Source organism: Carya illinoinensis, chromosome 7, assembly GCF_018687715.1.
Source record: "Carya illinoinensis cultivar Pawnee chromosome 7, C.illinoinensisPawnee_v1, whole genome shotgun sequence".
NCBI lineage: Eukaryota > Viridiplantae > Streptophyta > Magnoliopsida > Fagales > Juglandaceae > Carya > Carya illinoinensis.
In genome coordinates, this window is record NC_056758.1 from 18,085,654 (window position 1) to 18,103,550 (window position 17,897).

General features: G+C 34.2%; 1 protein-coding gene across 1 annotated transcript; it reads right to left on the reverse strand.

Moving 5' to 3' along the window:
- Window positions 1–2,125: 2,125 nt before the first annotated feature.
- Window positions 2,126–9,094, reverse strand: LOC122317469 (acyl carrier protein 2, mitochondrial-like). The gene is made up of 2 exons (XM_043134578.1): window positions 8,804–9,094; window positions 2,126–2,595 (listed from the first exon to the last, which is right to left on the reverse strand). Exons 1-2 carry the CDS (start codon window positions 9,014–9,016, stop codon window positions 2,419–2,421), a joined length of 390 nt encoding a protein of 129 aa, XP_042990512.1. The 5' UTR covers window positions 9,017–9,094; the 3' UTR covers window positions 2,126–2,418.
- Window positions 9,095–17,897: the final 8,803 nt, after the last annotated feature.

The window sequence follows — 17,897 nt, forward strand, 5'->3', positions numbered from 1 at the left end:
TGATGTTGCTAATTTGATCAAAAGTTTGCAACCCATGGCGGTAAAATCCTGTTCTTAGTAACAAATTCAAATAGTTATTCAATCACTTTATTTAAAAAAATTGTTTCTAATATAATATAGAAAGTAAATTTTTTTATAAAGGTAAATATAATTGTGATTGACTTGCGCCAGATATTTTTTTACATGTCATGTATTGGCTGTAATAAAGGAACTTGGCATAATTACAATAATAGCTTCATTTCTTATCATTGCAAACACCAAAACATTTCTCAACCACAATATGTATATTTCAAATTATTTGTTTGATAATTTATGTGACAGATTTAATGTATAATTTTTATTAATTCTAACTTAAAATGATATTTCTATCAAATTTATAGTTGTTGAACATATGTTGAACTAGATGATGGTATAGGATGACTGTTTGTTGTTATGTTTAGTGAAGTTATAGAAGAAACATTTGGTTATTTGGCAGTTGAGCTTATGAATCATACTGGCAATGTATGTTTTCTTATTTTTTATATTGCTTTATTGTCGCAAGTGAAAAAGTCTATTTTAGAATTTTTGACATATTTACTACATTATCTATAAGTACATTGAGGTTTATATTAAAAATAAAACTATTAAAAGCAAATTATAACAAAATCATTTAAATTTATTTTTATATACTTGTATGTTATGTCAATTTTATTTTTATTTATAACATGCATATAATTTAATTAAAAACATTGCATTAGAAGATTTATGTTAATTTACAAGACATCAACTTCCATGATATAAGTTCTTTAAGTTTTTATTAATTATACAAGGCTATTAAAAATTTATTTTGTAGGAACATTTGTCATATATATAAAATGTTGTGGCATAAGCTTTACAGAAAGAGTGGATGATTGAACTTTTAGTAGATCCTAACTGACTCAACCAACAACAGCACAAGAATTTCAATGTTGTCTCCATTGATCCTTTACAAGATGACATAAAATGGTGGACTATAGTAAAAACATCAAATAACTCATATTTTAAACTAATGTTTTTGTTGGATTTGTATTAAACTTATCGCAGGCAATTTTGCTAAAACTAACGATGTTATAAATATATATTGGACTATGTTATATTTTAAACTAATGTTTTTATCTTATAATCTATGCAAGCATATAATTATTATACTTTACTTAACTATCATTACCTTTAAATATTTTCTAGAATTCATATTTTTTTCCCATATGCCTTAAATTATTAATTGAAGTAAACTTTTTTATGAAATATATATTATTTTTTTAAAACTTTTTGCATGTTGCTCCTGTCCTAATATGTGTGTATATATATAATCCTTCTTAAACTACAAATCAATATGCAATCATTCCGAAACTAATAATTTTAACAAACTCTCAAAATATTAAAATTACAAATATTACCCATTCATTTTTCCTTAAAAAGAAAAAAGTACACCTAAAATTCTTTAAGAGAAAATGACAAATATCCTTATTAAATTTAAAACATTAAGTTTCTTAAAGTGAAGTAAATAATAATAATAATAATAATAATAATAATAATAATAATAATTTTAAAATAATTAAAAAAGGAATTTTTTTTATTACAATTTCCATTTTTTTATTTTTTACTTCTTTGAAAAGAAATTCATGTTCTATTATTTTAGTTTTTGTCTTGAAAAGTTACTTTTCAATTTTCACTTTTTTAAGTTTTTGGATAATTATATAGTAGTTTTTATCAAGCGTATTTATGTCGAGATTACTGAATATAATTTTATCTATTTCACCATCTTATTTTTAAGGCAATTGATTGTCAGGTCCTAGTCTTTAGAGCAAAATTTTTTATTTTTTTATTGCCCGGGTGTTTAGGAATAACGTCTAGACTAATCTCAAAGGTGCACAAGCTCTGGCAAGAGGTTTCCTGCAAGTGCAAATTTTTAAAGCAAAGATAAATACTTCCAAACAAATTCAGAGTTTTTCTTCTTGCCTTCAAAACTAAGAGCGGAAGATAGAAGCTTGAAGATATGAAGCTAAGCATTATGGTATTCTACTAATTTATCCATATTGAGACAAGTATAAATGTGAGAGCAAGAGCATTTCAGACATAATAACTTCCAAGTTCATGAGATTCAAAATAAACTAACCAACATCTCTTTTATTTAAATGATACATATGAAGGCAATTTTAATTGGTTGTTTCGCTCAAAACACTCGGTTTCCATTAACTGGAGTAACAGCATTGAAGTTGTCACATGCTCAAAGAATACTCCTTACATAGGATTCAAAAGAGCTGTAAAACTGAGTAGCATTTCCGGGGGGAAAAGAAAGCATAAAGAAATTGAAAGGTTCAAATGTTCAAGATTTCTACTACCTAATTAGTCACAGATGAGAAAAAACATATGAAAATCATAAGGCATCATACTTCCTCTCTACTTTGCCTGAGGATGGGAAGCAATGAAGTCAACCGCAAGATTGATGGAATTGATCTTGTCCGCTTCATTATCAGGAATCTCAAATCCAAACTCCTCTTCAAGTGCCATAACGATCTCCACAGTATCTAAACTATCCAACCCAAGATCACTCTGAAAATTGGCATTTGGTGTGACCTGCCAAAACAGAAAAACCATAACATGAGCAGCAAATAAACTTAAAAGATTTAAAAAATCCAGACTGAAAGTTATTTAAAAAATAAACAAACAGTTCTTGGCACGTTTGGTAACCTATATCAATACTTTTTTGTTTTGTTTTTTCTAGAAAACAAAATTACAATTTTCTTTTACCAAACTAAGCCCCAGTGGCATGGGTATCTCCACCTAGCAAGAAGGGGAATCAACCCCTAATCCATAAGGGGGGGAGGTCGTGGAGGAGGCACTCCCACCTCTGAACAAGGTGGTGGGGATCCACCTCCACACTTCTTGTTTTGTTTCCTAAATAATATTTTTTTTTAAGAATTTCCTCACTTAAACAGATTACCCAAACACTGAGTATTATATAAGAAACAAAAACTCTACAAAACACTCTTTATAGCAAAAAATAAAAAAATACTTCTTGAAAACAGTAACAAATGAAGCCTAAGCTCCATTGGCATGTAATATATTCTCGAGAAATGTTTTCCGAATCATGCAGTGTTTGGGATGGCTGAGACATGATAATAAAAGCATAAAGCTTTTCATGATCAATAAATGTGCAAATCATTTACTACACCAATGGTGCATATAACTCTCTCTCTCTCTCTCTCTCTCTCTCTCTCTCTCTCTCTCTCTCTCTCTCTCTCTCTCTCTCTCTCTCTCTCTCTCACACACACACACTCACAAATCCATTTTCTCTTTCTCCCTTTTCCACCAATTTTTCTACTGTAGGCCTCCACACTGAGTGGCTGACACTGGACATAGGTCAAGATCCCTCAGGATCCAAGTCTTCTCTCTCAAGATACCTCACCCTTGTTTCTTCTCTTGACTATTTCTCTTATTCTCAAAAGTTTTTCGTGCTAGATAAGCAGTGAAACATAATTTCCATTGTATTCATAGTTCCAGCCCAACAACTAAAAAAAAAAAAAAAAGCTTATTTTCCTCAAAATAAGGGCACCTCAACAGTAAAGGCTAATGCATGTATGTTAAACACATTACACCATTTAAGAGGAGAGAATGTGTCATTCAGTCCAACGACAATCACCCCCCCCCCCCCTCCTTTTCTCTCTCCCTTTCCCCAAAACCAAAACATCCCACCAATTCTATTTTTCAACGTTCTTGGAGGAATTCTTGACATATTAAAATTGTGCTAGTTAATTGGGGGAGCCCACAAACTATGCAACATCCTTCCTGGCAAGTGAGGATTCATCCATAATTGGCAATTTGTCCAGCCCCACAACTGTGTTCTGATGTCTCTGAGTATGCCCCCATGCAACATATTTTTTTATGGGTAAAATAAAGTAAAGAGGCATAGCCCAAGTATACAGGAACCCATGCAACATATTCTCCCTAGCAGAAACTAAAGATGAAAAGCAGAAGAAGTAAGTTTCTACCTTACTGATCTAAAGTTGGCCACCAACAACGAACTGATAAAATTTTACAAATTAAACTATCATATCCTTTTTTTTTTTTTGATAATTCATAAGAGATTTTATTACCAAGAATAGGCACAGCCCAAGTACATAGGAAGTATACAAAGGAAATACCTACTACACTCTAGAAGCAGGAAAACGACTAAAACAGATTCAGTACATTATCATCATCCCTTACAACAATCCTAGCCCACAAACTATCATATTCTGCTCCTACTGGTTACCATTTTGGACTAATTGGCAAGGATGAGCATAGAATGGTCTCAACACAGGACTCCATTCAATAAAGCATTGTTCCCTGTTCCCTTTAATTGGAATCAACTCCATGCTATTGGAGGTTTAGTTAGACTATGAGCTGAAACTTAAGTTGATATACTAAAAGAGATGAAGCTCATTTTTTTTTTTTTTTTGATAAGTAAACGATTTTATTAATAATGATAGGCGTAGCCCAAGTACACAAGAAGATATACAAAGGTATGCCCTATCTATATGAGGAAGCAATAGAGACAAGAAAGTCATGAAAATCGAGGCCATTAAAGTCTACAGCTATGGCCCATGTAAATAAAGCTCTAGTAAAAAACGCTCTTATTTCCTCTATTGAATGCTCCTTGCCTTCAAATGTCCAGTCATTGAGCTCCTACGACAAACAATATAGATTATAGATAGGGACCATCTTCCACACAGCTATGATTTGTTCACATAATGGAGATGAAGCCAAAATTCTCTATTAAATTTTTTTTTTGATAAGTAAACGGTAGTATTAATAATAATAGGCATAGCCCAAGTACACAAGATGGTATACAAGAGATAAGACCAAAATTCTGTATTAAATTAGTCACATAATGGAATTTGGAGTGTGTTTTATCAGATATGAAGACAATTAAAATTTTAAGAAGTTCACTTATTAGCAGTGTAAAACCTTGTTAAAAAAGTATAGGTTTTCATACACGTACCAAGCTTGTTTATCATTCGCAAGCCAGTTACGGAAATAAACCAACTTGTGCACATCAGGGGAAGCTAGAAATATGAAATTTATCTTTGGAAGATTAAACAGCCAACATCAAGTATTCGAGAGAATATACATATTAAAAAATGGGACCAAGCAAATTGTGAGAGAATTAACAGCCAAAGACAGCTAATGATACTACTTGTTTTCCAAGGCATCAGCACCTTGCCTTAGGACATAGTAATTAAATCAAGACAATAACAAATAGATCCATGCCTAAATGGTAGTTAATATATAGGATCTCATGGTTAAATCCAAATAGATAAATGCTATTTTACCATTACTTGAACTCACTCAAGTTAACTAAGCTTTAATGTCACAACATATTTAAGAAATAAAGGCCAAAAAATCTATAAAAAATGAATTGTACATGAGGTTCCAGTTCCTTTTTATTAAGCCAAGTACTTGAAAAGTTTATTAAAAAACAGAAGTATACAAGAGAAAGTACAGGCAAAACACATGACCCAAGTACACAATAAATATAAAAGAAGGATCCCTAACTGGAAAGTTAGAATCCCAATACAATATATAACAAGATAATATGGAAGGTATCCATTCTACAATGATAATTGCATGAAAGAGTTTTAAACTAGGAATTATAAATACAAGAGGGAGGTCTTCTACATAAAAAAAAAATGAGATTAAGACAAACTGCATGTTGGGCAATTCATGGTTGGCACCTCACAAAAAAAAAAAAAGAAAAAAAAAGTATAGCAAGAACATACAGTCATCATAAAGCCCCACAATAAGCACATGTCACCATGTCTCCTATACCAAATATAGAATTCACAAGTCTGGTCATTTGCAGATTTAGCCACAAATGTTTAACATTCAATGGAACACCATAAATGCACACTCAGATTGAATCCTCGAATATGAGACAAGTCGTTGCAATATTTAAAAAGCTCCACTACGCTAGTTACAAACAAAATAAGCAAAAATCAGAGTGCTATGTGGAATTGTGGATACTCCCAAAAGTAGAAAACCATGGAGGGTTCTGTAATAAAACCATAGAGTAAAATTTGCCTACGTATTTTGTGTTCTCTTTTTCTGCTACCTTCTAATGTCGCTAAAAACATTCAAAAAATAAAAAAAGACTGCAGTGAAACTTTCTATGGAAGTGAGTTAGGAGAAGAGGTCAAACTCCACCTAGTTAGATGGGACAAGATGTTGAGAGAGAGGCCCCTTGTAGTGGCAGTAATAGATTCCGAATCTGGATGTTCGTGAGATGAGTGGTGCTCTAATAAAGTCCATGGGCCTTATTGGGTTGGAAGAACATAAGAAAAGGTTGTGATTAGTTTTCTAAACTTACTCATGGTGGGAGATGGAACAGGGGTGAGATTATGGCATGGTGTGTGGTGTGGAGATAAATCTTTTAAGGAAGCTTTACCGAATATTTACAATGTTGCTTGTGTTGTTGATTCTTCTAGGGTGGAAAATTGGGAGCTATATAGTGATTTCCCCCATGAAATGTAATCTTTATCAAAGAGGCTCATGAGTTGTTGCATTCTTTTAATCTATTGTATTCCAATTGCTAGGGTATGGCTCAAATAGTAAGGGCCTTGATCCCTCAAGGTCTAAGGTTTGAAACCTTGGGTGCAAAAAATTTTTAGGGACCATCGGATTAGGGGGATTTCCCTTTAAATTACCTAAGGTGCACTTGTGAAAAACTCCTTGTTGAGGGCCTATGCACCCTTGAGATTGCTTGGGACTTTGTTTATAGACACCTGGTGCCAATTAAGAAGAAAAAGATCTATTGTATTCCACCAGTTGGAAACAAGGAGGTGAAGCTAAACTTCCTTGGACCCCTTCCAAGAAAGGGATGTTCACGTTCCTTCCTTATACAACGTAGAAAAAAGGTTACTATAATGAGGAATAAGAAAATTGTAATCAAAATGACATATAAGGGTAGGTGCAGAAAATGACCTATAAACTATAGGCAGTTTAGGTACCACGTCTCATTGGTACAAGGTGGTATGCTGCCTCTAGGTACAAGGATCAAACCCTTGGGTGTAAAAAAGTTTTAGGGACCATGTCCCCTAGGTGAAAAAGCCGTTGATTTACCTGAACAGTGTGATGAGGATGCATTACATGTGTCTGGGGTTTAACTGGGTAAAAGACATGTTGCATTTGCTTGGTTTGAATATCATAACAATAATCCCTTTCCTTAGAAGAGTATTTGGTGGATTGAGTTCCCCTTTGAGAGCCATGTGTTCTGTTTGGATAGTCTCTGCGGCGAAGATTTTCACCATAGATTACCAGATTACATACAAAAAATGTATATCATCTTTTACTCAACTGCTATCTTGCTTTGTGGAGTGACTTTTTCAACCTGGCTGGTCTGGCTTAGGTAATGTCTAGAAGAATAGTGGACATCTTTTGCTCTTGGAGAGGGTTAAGCAGCAGCCAGGAAATTGTAGCAGCGTCGAAGATGGTTCTTACTTGCGACATATGGATTATTTGGATAGAATTAAACATAGAAACTTTGAGAACATGAACAAATGCTGGACGTGCTCCAAAATTTCTTTCTCAATACACTCTTCCTTTGGACAGCTTCTTTAGATTTAGGCTTATATTTTATGACTTTCTTGTATCTTTTTCTCTTCCTAGATAGATTTCTCTCATGTACATCTTGTGTACTCAGGTAACTGGGTGGCGCCTTTTGCGCTTTCCATTAAAATTTTATTACTTTAAAAAATTGTAAATAAAGTTTAGGCTTATACAGAACAGTTGGTGTTTCTCTTGTATACGATCCGAACACATGGGCTATGCCTATTGCTATCAATAAAATTTCTTGCTTACCTATATAAAAGAAAAAAACAGCCCAACCTTTTAGAAGAACATTTGTAATGTCGAAATTCAATGTCATGCAATATAAAAGTCATCGTATGAGAAATCTAAAGGGTTGAATATTCTGCAATGATCCAGTTTTGCACATGAAAGAATTTCCCAACATCTACCAAAAAAAACCCAACTTCCCACAGCCAACCTAAAAATTATGAGATTTGACAGTGCATTTTATACTATTAGCTGTGTGAATATTCCTTAATCAAGCAAACAATTATACTACTAGCTGTGTGGAAATTCCATTGGTGAGCTCTCTTCTTGATAGCAAACCATGAGATCAATAAAAACATTTACTTGTCTTTTTCCAACTGAACACAACTCAAATCACCTATGAAGAAAAGAGTGTGTCTTGAAAATCACTACCAAGACAAATAAATTATTCTCACTGACTTTCATTTTCTCAATTATTCTCAGCAACCAAAAATAGGGAATAAATCTCAAAATTCCTAGAAAAAACAAAAATTGAAACTTTAATATTTCAATTTCTCATTTTCTTTCTTAATAATCAAACGGAGCACATATAAAAATCCATAAATGTAGTTGCGAACAACAACCTGACATTCATCACACACTTCCTTCTCGTTTCACGACAATCAAACAGCTACCTACCAAATAAAAGATTTAGGGTTTATCTCGGAACATTTTTTTACCTCGAAAGTCATATATTCACACATTCAAAGCGTGACCTGCTCACATTTCTTTAATTCCCCCCCAATCCAAACAGCCCACGACACGTAAAGGTTTTCTTAGTAACCAACAATAGCATGTAGTAAGAGTGTTACATTGAAAATAACGGCTCAAAACATTAAAAGTAACAACTTGTTACATCAAAGTTTATAAAGGAGGAAACGAATTATATCCTAGCAGCAACAAATCAAACACTCGGAAGAACACATTATACCTTGGAAGGATCGACCTTCTGAAAGTTCTTAACAACGGAGATGACCCGATCCGCGACCTCGGATTTGTCGAGGAAGGAGCCCCTAACGTCCTCCGAGAAGAAACGGCGTCTTATCGCGCTGAAGGAGAGCGCGTAGCTAGGATTTCTGGGCACGGCCTGAACCTGCACCCTCAGCCTAAGGTGCTTTAGCAAAGCGCTCCCCACCGCCGCCATTGGAAGCTCTTTCGGCAGGGTTTCTGCTCTCTCACTCTTCAAGCTGTGAAGTAAAAGTGTGACCGCTGAGGAGGAGGGAGGGAGAAGGTATTTTGCTTGTACTGTGTAAATACGACGTCGTGTGTTCGGACCCAGTAGTGGGAGTCACATAGTTTGAATCCGATTTTTGATTGGAAACGGGTCAGCCCAATCTACAATTTTTCGGTAGTGGGGCTCATTAGTATTCAATTATCTTATTATTTAATATTTTTTTTTTTTTCATTATTATTTACAAATTACTTGATATCACCTCAATAACCCAAACGTGCCATTAAAATTTTTATAAAAATATATCCACATACAGCTTTAAAATGGTTGACAAAATAGGTTGAGGAGTAATTATTTATTTATTTATTTATTTTAAAGGCTAAATCTAGTTAATTTTGACTGAGGAATTCTCATTTTTATTCTAAAGTATGTATTTCTCAGTTATATTTGTTGACGTAACACATTTTAACACATTTAAGATGTACCACATCAGAAATGTGACTTGAGAATAATAGATTTTCAAATAAAGAATAGCATTCTTCAAATTTAATAGGAGCCAAAGCATATAGAATCGTTTTATCTGAAAAAATGGAGAAGTTATTACTCATTTAAGCATATAGAATGCTGGTAGGTTTTAATAAATAGTTTACTAAAATCTTTTTAACTTGAATGATCACTACTTTAAATTAATTAACCGGATGGTGACTTCAAAATGTTCATTATAGTGGCTCAGTTGCTAAACTGTTCAAAACATGGACTTGTTCTTGTCTTCCAGACTCCTACATGCAAATAATATTATTTGGATCCTGCTACTATGTTACCGAAGTTTGACCGTTGGGTGTGTTCCTTAGTGCAAATTGGAATTTTTTTTTTTCCTTTTAAACATTTTGTAAACATCTTTAAACATTTTTTTTATATAAAAAATATTAATATCTTAATAATCACTTTCTTAATCATTAAACAAAAAATAAAAAATAAAAAATAAAATATATTAACGATCAAATTGAGAGATCAAACTCAAACAACATAGTATCATTTTTTATGTTATTTTGATAAATCATGAGAGCGAAATGGTATGTGCGCCTTGCACGCTGCCCGCTTTCTTAAAAGGAAAAATAAAGAGGTACAATCTGTAAACTGATGCATACTCCTTTTAAGCCTGGGTTCCAACTTGTGTTGGAGGTCATTTTGATTTTCGATTTTGAGTCCAATTCCAACTCGGAATTGGAGCGGACTTCAACTCTGACCGGAGTTAACAAGGTCGGAGCGTTGAAGACACATAGATGCAAAATACAAACATAACATAATGTTAGGAAAACACATAGAAACAAACAACTTGTCCCGTCTAGTCCCCCCAAGAAATCACAGGACCAAATAGAAACTAGTCAGTAAATCATATAGTTCAAGAATTTTCTCGAGAACCAAACGGAATTCAAATGAGAGAGAGAGAGAGAGAGAGAGAGAGAGAGAGAGAGAGAGAGAGAGAGAGAGAGGAACCTAGGACCACTAATAATGGCACAAGTAAAGCACAAGCACAACCTCCAAAACTACTACACCAATATTTAGCCCAATCTCCTCGAATTCTCTTAACCATATATTACATGCATATCAATCACATGACTCATACATTCAAAACAAACTTACCCTTAATTTATCAAACAAACAAATAGCTTACATTTTTCTTGACATGTCAACGGGACATGCTCAACAACCAAACAGCCACTATTAAGTCCTCTTTGCCCTCCAAAACTAAACTTGAGATTCCCTACATGTAGAAGCAGCCCACACTAACTTCCAACATGTCAAAACAACCCACACTTACTTTTGACATATCAAAACAAAAACCTACACTTCAAGTCCACCTGTTCCTCAATTAGCCCTCACGTCTATAAAAAATACAATCTAAGGACCCTCCAAACCTCAACCAACCAGGAATTAAAAAAATTTCTCATTGTTTTTACAAACAAACAGTGACAATAAGAGTTTCCCTCAAACCAATTACAAAAGCCATAAAATTTAAATGATAGTCATTGGATGAAAATTCATTAAGTACCTTACCTAGTATCAGAGTGATGGTTGGTCAGGTTTCGTGAGTGAAAGAACGTTGCCTAGGAACTAATTTGATGCGCTGTGATGAAGAACACGTCAAATTGAGTTTGTATGGTGGGGGCATTACATGGCAGAGGGAACAAAAGGAATCTGACCAAGCAGGAGAGAAATTATCGGCTTTAGTGGTGCGAAATAGAGATAGAGGTTTTCAGCATTCTCATGGTGTAGCGACTTTGGTAGTGATAATGTGTAGTGGGGGTGGTTAGTGGTGCGAAATAGAGACAGAGGTTTTCAACATTCTCATGGTGTAGCGACATTTTGTGTACAACAAAGAAAATCATATCTAGGGAAATGGATAAATAAAGAGAGAGAAAGGAAGAGAGAGATACTTACTAGTGTGGCAATGTGCAGAAGTGCACGACAATAGTGATAAGCTAGCTACAAAACAGAGAGATAAGCGAGAGAGAGAGAGAGAGAGAGAGGGGTAACTAGAGAGGGAACAAGCATTGTAGAGAAACAGACACAGAGGGGGACCTATGGAAACTCACCTACATAGCCGAGCTAGTGGTGCAAAAACTTGGACTGTGACGACGACGTTTATTTGCAGTGACCAGCAAATCTAAATGTAGAGAGAGAAAACAGTGGTGGGAGAAAGAACATATGAATGAGAAAATCTCAAAGTGGGCATGAGAGTGTTTGAATGGAGAGAGTGTGTAATAAACCCTATTGACTTGGGTCTGATCCAAGTTAATTAGTGGAATTGGAGAAGTACTTCCATAATGGGCCTAGCTGATGGGCTTATGTTATGTAGTCCTTTAATATTTTAGCCTGTATTCATAGATGGGCCTTGAGTATATTCCTTGGTTCGTTAATGTTATAGTCTTCTTTGTTTAGTTGGTATTTCATAACTAGCCTTCGGCCTTTTGTTTGTTAGTCTATGGCCTTATGACAAGTTGCTAGTCTTTGTTATCATGCCTAACAATATATGTAGTGAAAGGAGTGTAATGTAGTGATATTCTAGAAATTTCTATAAACATTGGCCACTATGGAGGAAGGATTGCCTTGAATAATCCAATAGATCAATACAATCGTATCACTTAGCTTGTCTCAATCTTCTCTATTTTACATTTCTTTCTGCCAATTCTATTTGTTCTTTTGCATCACATCCAGCATCATAACAATTGGCATCAGAGACCAACGATCCTTCATGACGGACATGAAAAATTCAAGTAGTATCAAGAAAATTTGCTGCTGAATAAATCCATGGAAGATATTCTTGCAGCAATCCTACAACTCAACGGTTTAGTAGAACAAACACATGAAATTACAAGATTTTCTAACAACAATTAAAGGAATCTTTCGTTCTGTTGCAAGACCAGGAGGTCCAGGTTCGTATAATGCAAGATGACAAAGAATATTCAATGATGGTTGAAGAAAAGGTGGTGGTGTCCATGGAAATTTATTTTTATTTTTTATAGGAAAAGTATTTCATTAATTCCATCAACACATTACAAATGCATATAAGTCCAAAGGACTTGTTGAATACAACATGGAGCTAAGTCCCACCATACATTAATGGTTTTGACATTTCTAGAAAATCTTACTAGTTTGTGAGCAACTTCATCACCTGCTCTATTGTTGTGATGAATAGAACACATCAGGATCCTCTCCATTTGCTGCTGAATATCTGTTATTATATTCCCAAGAATTGAACTGGAGCATGTAGATTTTGTGATTTCTTGGACCATTAAGAGTCACTTTCAATATGTAGTTCTTGAAGTCCTAGAGGAATGCTGAATTGTAGGCTTCTTAGAATTACAATCAGTTCAATCTCGAACTAATCAATTACGACTTGTTCTTTCTTGCTAACTGACATAAAAACTTTACCATTATTGTCTCTAAGAATCAATCCCACCCCTACACTATTTCCTTCGTGGAAGATTGCACCATCCACATTGAGTTTAACCACACCCTAGGGAGGTGGCTGCCATTGAGTCAGTCTTTTAACATTGCTTGGATTGACACCCTTCACAGACTCGAAAGACTTATGCATAGAGAGAGCTTGGTTGATCACATCTTCAATAGCCCTATGGTTTCCCTAAACAATCCATTGGTTCCTTTAAGTCCAGTAGCCCCAAGCGATGATATATTAAAAAAAAAAAAAACCTCCAACTCATCTTGTTTGCTGTTACTCTACACTTGAAACACAACATCCAAGAACTGTTGATATGTATCGGAGGTTTGTAGAGCAAGAAACTATTTCTTCCACATATCCCTTAGCAATGGACACTGGTAAAGAGCATGTAAAGTGTCCTTTATAGCTGTTGAACAAAACTGGCAAGACTCTTCTTCTATAGCACATCTTCTTTTCAAGTTAGATTTAGTAGGTAGACCATCTATACATGCCCTCCAAGCAAAAATTTTAACTTTATGTGATATCTTCAGTTTCCAAATATCCTTCTAGAGCTGTTTTTGCTTGCTTGCATTAGAGCTTTCCCCCTCTCCTCTTGTTGCACACAAGCTCCTGAAAAGCCTATAGGCACTTCTCACACTGAAAATCACATTCCTCTCCATTTCCCAAATCAATTTATCTTCATGGTTTCCTGAGCTTATAATAATCTTTGAAACTTCATCAGCACCTATAGGTGGAAGTACCCTTCTAACTTTCAAAACATCCCACCATCCATTGTTTGAATCAATTAGTGTCTCCGGAGACTTTGGCCTCATACTCTCTAGGCATCCCATTGTCTACCTGTTTAAGGTCTCTAAAGCCAGAAATCCAACTATCATTTCGTATATTTATACATCTTCCATTTCCAACCCTCCATCGACAACCTTGAGACAATTGGTCCTTAACTGACCAGATACCCCTTCAAACATAGGATGGATTGTATCCTAGCTTTGAATCACTAAATTTGATGTGAGGAAACTATTGAGATTTGTAAACCTTATGAAGTAAACTGTCCTCATTTTGCATAAGCCTCCACCCTTGTTTAGCTAGGAGAGCATCATTGAAAGTTCTAACCTAGTCCACCATCACCTTTAGGAGCACACATCCTCCTCCAACTCACACGATGGATTTTCTTTTCTTCCTTTTTCTGACCCCAATAGAACTTCGCCATCATATGTTCAAGTTCATTACAAAGAGAGCTAGGCAATTTGAAGCAACTCATAGCATATGTAGGGATAGAAAGAGCAATAGCCTTGATAAGAATGTTTTTTTTCCACCTTGAGATAGTGGCTTCTTCTTCCAATTCTGCAGGTTCTACCATACTCTGTGCTTGATATTAGAAAAAGCTCTATTTTGTCTTTTCCAATTATAGGGGGAAGGCCTAAGTATTTGTCATAATTCTGGAAATTTTGAATGCCCCAAAAAGGCAGCTTTTGTTGCCTTTCTGGTGACACATTTTTTACTAAAGACCATTGAGGTTTTTCCTCTATTGATCTTCTGGCCTGAAACTCTTTCATATGTTTCCAGAATCCTTTGTACAGCCACATTCTCTTGGAGTAAAGCCTTGCAAAAAAGCACACTATCATATGTAAATAGAAAATGGTTCACCATAGGAGCTCCTTGATAGACCTTGATGCCACTAACTTGCTTGCTTATACCAGCTTGGTTCAAAAGTGTGACTAGACCTTCAGTTCCCAGCAAGAACAAATAGGGAGACAAAGGGCCTCCATGTCTTAAACCTTGAGAAGGATGTATAGGACCCATAGCTTCACCATTGATGAGAATTGAAAATGAGACAAACTTGACACAAAACATAATCAGCTCAATCCACTTATTTGCAAAGCCCATTTGCTGCATAACATCTTCCAAGTACTTCCATTCTAGCCTATCATAGGCTTTGCTCATATCCAGTTTAAGAGACATGAAACCCTTTTATTTCTAAAAAAATGCACCATTTCATAAGCCATTAAACTATTATTAGAAATGACCCTACTAGGTACAAAAGCACTTTGAGAATTTGAAATAATAGCAAGTAGTATCATTTTTGGATAGAACTTTAGAAATTAATTTGTAAATAACATTACAAAGACTAATATGTATGTATTCAATCACTTTTTCAGGGCTCCTTGTCTTAGGAATCAGAGTTATAAAAGTGGGGTTTATAAAAGAAGGGAACTGACCATCATTGAGTGCCTGCAAGATAGCCTTTGTAACTAGGGGTATAATCGGTCCGGTTTTGGACAAAATCTAGAACTGAACAGGTAGGCACCAGTTTTGTATTTTTCAAAACCGATTACGCACCGGGTTTTCTCCTAAACTGGTATTCTGGATTTACCGGTTTTCGATTTTAATAAAATATAAATTTGTCATAAAAACTCTATTTAAAAAAAAAACTGATTTAAAAAATTCTGTTTTATTAAAAATCTATTACCATTTACAAAAATTTGTTTTACAAAAAAAATCTGCTATGTAAAAAAATTCTGCTATAAAAAATCAGTTTTATAAAAAAAAAAATATGTTATGTCAAAAAATTTTGATATAAAAAATCTATTTTATAAAAAAAATCTGCTATATAAAAAACTGCTATAAAACAAAAATTAAAATAAAAAATCTAGTGTAAAAAAAAAAATCTGCTATAAGCCTATATTAGACGATTATTATTAGTATATATATATTAATATTAGTTATAACTATATAATATATTAGACAATATAATAGTATTAATATTAGACTATTAGTATAGCTATATATTAGTATTAGTTTTGGTGATTTAGTATAACTATATTAGTATAACTATAGTCTATATTAGAATATTAGTATTAGTATATATGTGATTATTTTTTATTTGATTAAAAGTTATATATAATATAAAACATATTATATATAATATTAATATATAAACAGTACCGGTCCGGTCCAAAACTAACTGGAACTGAAACCAGATCGGTTTTGGCCGGTTTTTCATTTATGGAAACCGGTTCCGAACCGAACCGGTCCAAAACCAACACAACCGGTCCGGCCTATTCCGATATGGGCTGGTTTTCCAGTTTGCCAGTTTTTTTTTACACCCCTATTTGTAACAGATCTCCCCACAATATACCAATATTTTTGGTAAAAAATAAGTGCCATACCATTGCGACTAGGGGCCTTAGTAGGATTCATTTGATGTAGAGCAGCTTCCACTTTAGCCTCAATGAATTGTTTGGTAAGTTCCTAATTCATGGCAGTTGTGACCCTTCCACTTAGAGATGTTAAGAACTCTATATTTGTTGGTTTGAACAGTTGAAGTGAACATCTGATGAGCCCCCAGATGGATCAAGCCTTAGAGATCCTTCGCAAATTCCAGATAGAGCAATCACAAAATCGAGAGATAAGAAGAGTAATGAAGCAATGCAAGAATTGGTGCAATCCACTTGGGACAGGTCTAGCAAAACCCAATATTCAAGATGGACTTTAATGATGAAGATCCAGTTTTGATTAATTTGATACAAGCTATGGCAGAGAGTAATATAATTTAAAGGTAGATCGAAACTATTCACGGTACAGTAGCCGTGTCACTGTTCACTCAAGGGAATTTTTGAGGGAAAAGTTCGAAAATTTTAATTTAGGGTTTTATCATGTTTTGGGAAGGGTATTTAAAGGATGTAACCAGCCACTTCAAAGGTCAGACAATATTGAATTTTCATTGTGAGTTGAGTTTACTCCTCTTGTTCTTGATTGAACTTCTGAACTTATCAAAGATAAATCACAACCTTTGTGACTTTTATCCTTGTAATCTGGGTTCTTGAGATGAGTTCTTCAATGAGTCTAGATTTTAATATAATATAAGTTCTTGAAACGAGTTCTTAATGGGTCTAGATTCTCCATCCATTGACTTGAGTTTGACTTTTTTGGGTTTGTTTTTCCAATATTGTTGTTGGGTCTCAAAGCAAGTCAATTGAAGTTCACATCATTTGGTATTTAGAGCAAAGTTTCCAATTAGATTTGATTCTATATTTTATTTATTATATCGTTAATTCTAGGGTTTCAATGTTCTAGGGTTGCAAAAAAAAAAGTGCAGACATTCATTTCTTCCTAAGGCTGCCAAATTACTCTATCATTTGGGTTTCACGTTCATCATCATAGGGTGTCTAAATTCCTTGTTTGAGGGGTGCCAAAATTTGCACTATCTAGGGTTCGAAATTTCTAAGGTTTCTTGCATCTCTAAGTTTGTAAATTGTTTGGAGTTCCGTATCATTGATTCTCTTATATTTCTTTGTTAATTTTTATGTGTTTGAATTCAACTGTTTGATTGTCACAATTGAATATTATTGTTTGTGATTGAATTGGTGAGAAAAGAAAAGAAAAGAAGGGGGAAAAAAAAAGCAAAGAAAGGAAAAGAAAATTTCAAAGAAAAGAAAAAAAGAAAAAAAAAGAGTATAGAGAAAAAAAAAATTGGATTGAGTCTTATCATCAAAGGGGTTGAATACATATCATTATAGTTGGTATCTTGTCTTGTGATTACTCTTTCTCTCGTATCATTTCCTTGAGTCTCATGTCATTTTATTCTTTCTATGTTTTCTCTTGTTCCTGTTTCCTGGACTTAATTACTAGTTGAGATAGAATAAAGTTGTATTGTCTTGATTGAATTCAATTAGTTCTTAAAGAACTTAAGTGGGACAACTTTTGAGGTGAAAAGCAAGAGAGTCTGAGATCATTATGGAAAAAAACTCAATTAAAAGTGAAATACGAGTGGAATGCCATTATTTGAGCATAAACACGTAAGGGAGTGTGTGAGGTTTTTACTACTAATATTCTTTTTGTGCAGCACATTACGATGTCTCATAATAATGACTCAACAACGAAGGGGGTGAC

What these genes read in the sequence shown, in the direction of transcription:
- LOC122317469 (XM_043134578.1), bottom strand. Translation starts at nt 9,016, where the DNA reads ATGGCGGCGGTGGGGAGCGCTTTGCTAAAGCACCTTAGGCTGAGGGTG. An exon ending in AGAAGGTCGATCCTTCCAAG is followed by an intron (nt 2,596 to 8,803) that starts GTATAATGTGTT and finishes CTGTTTTGGCAG; the next exon opens with GTCACACCAAATGCCAATTT.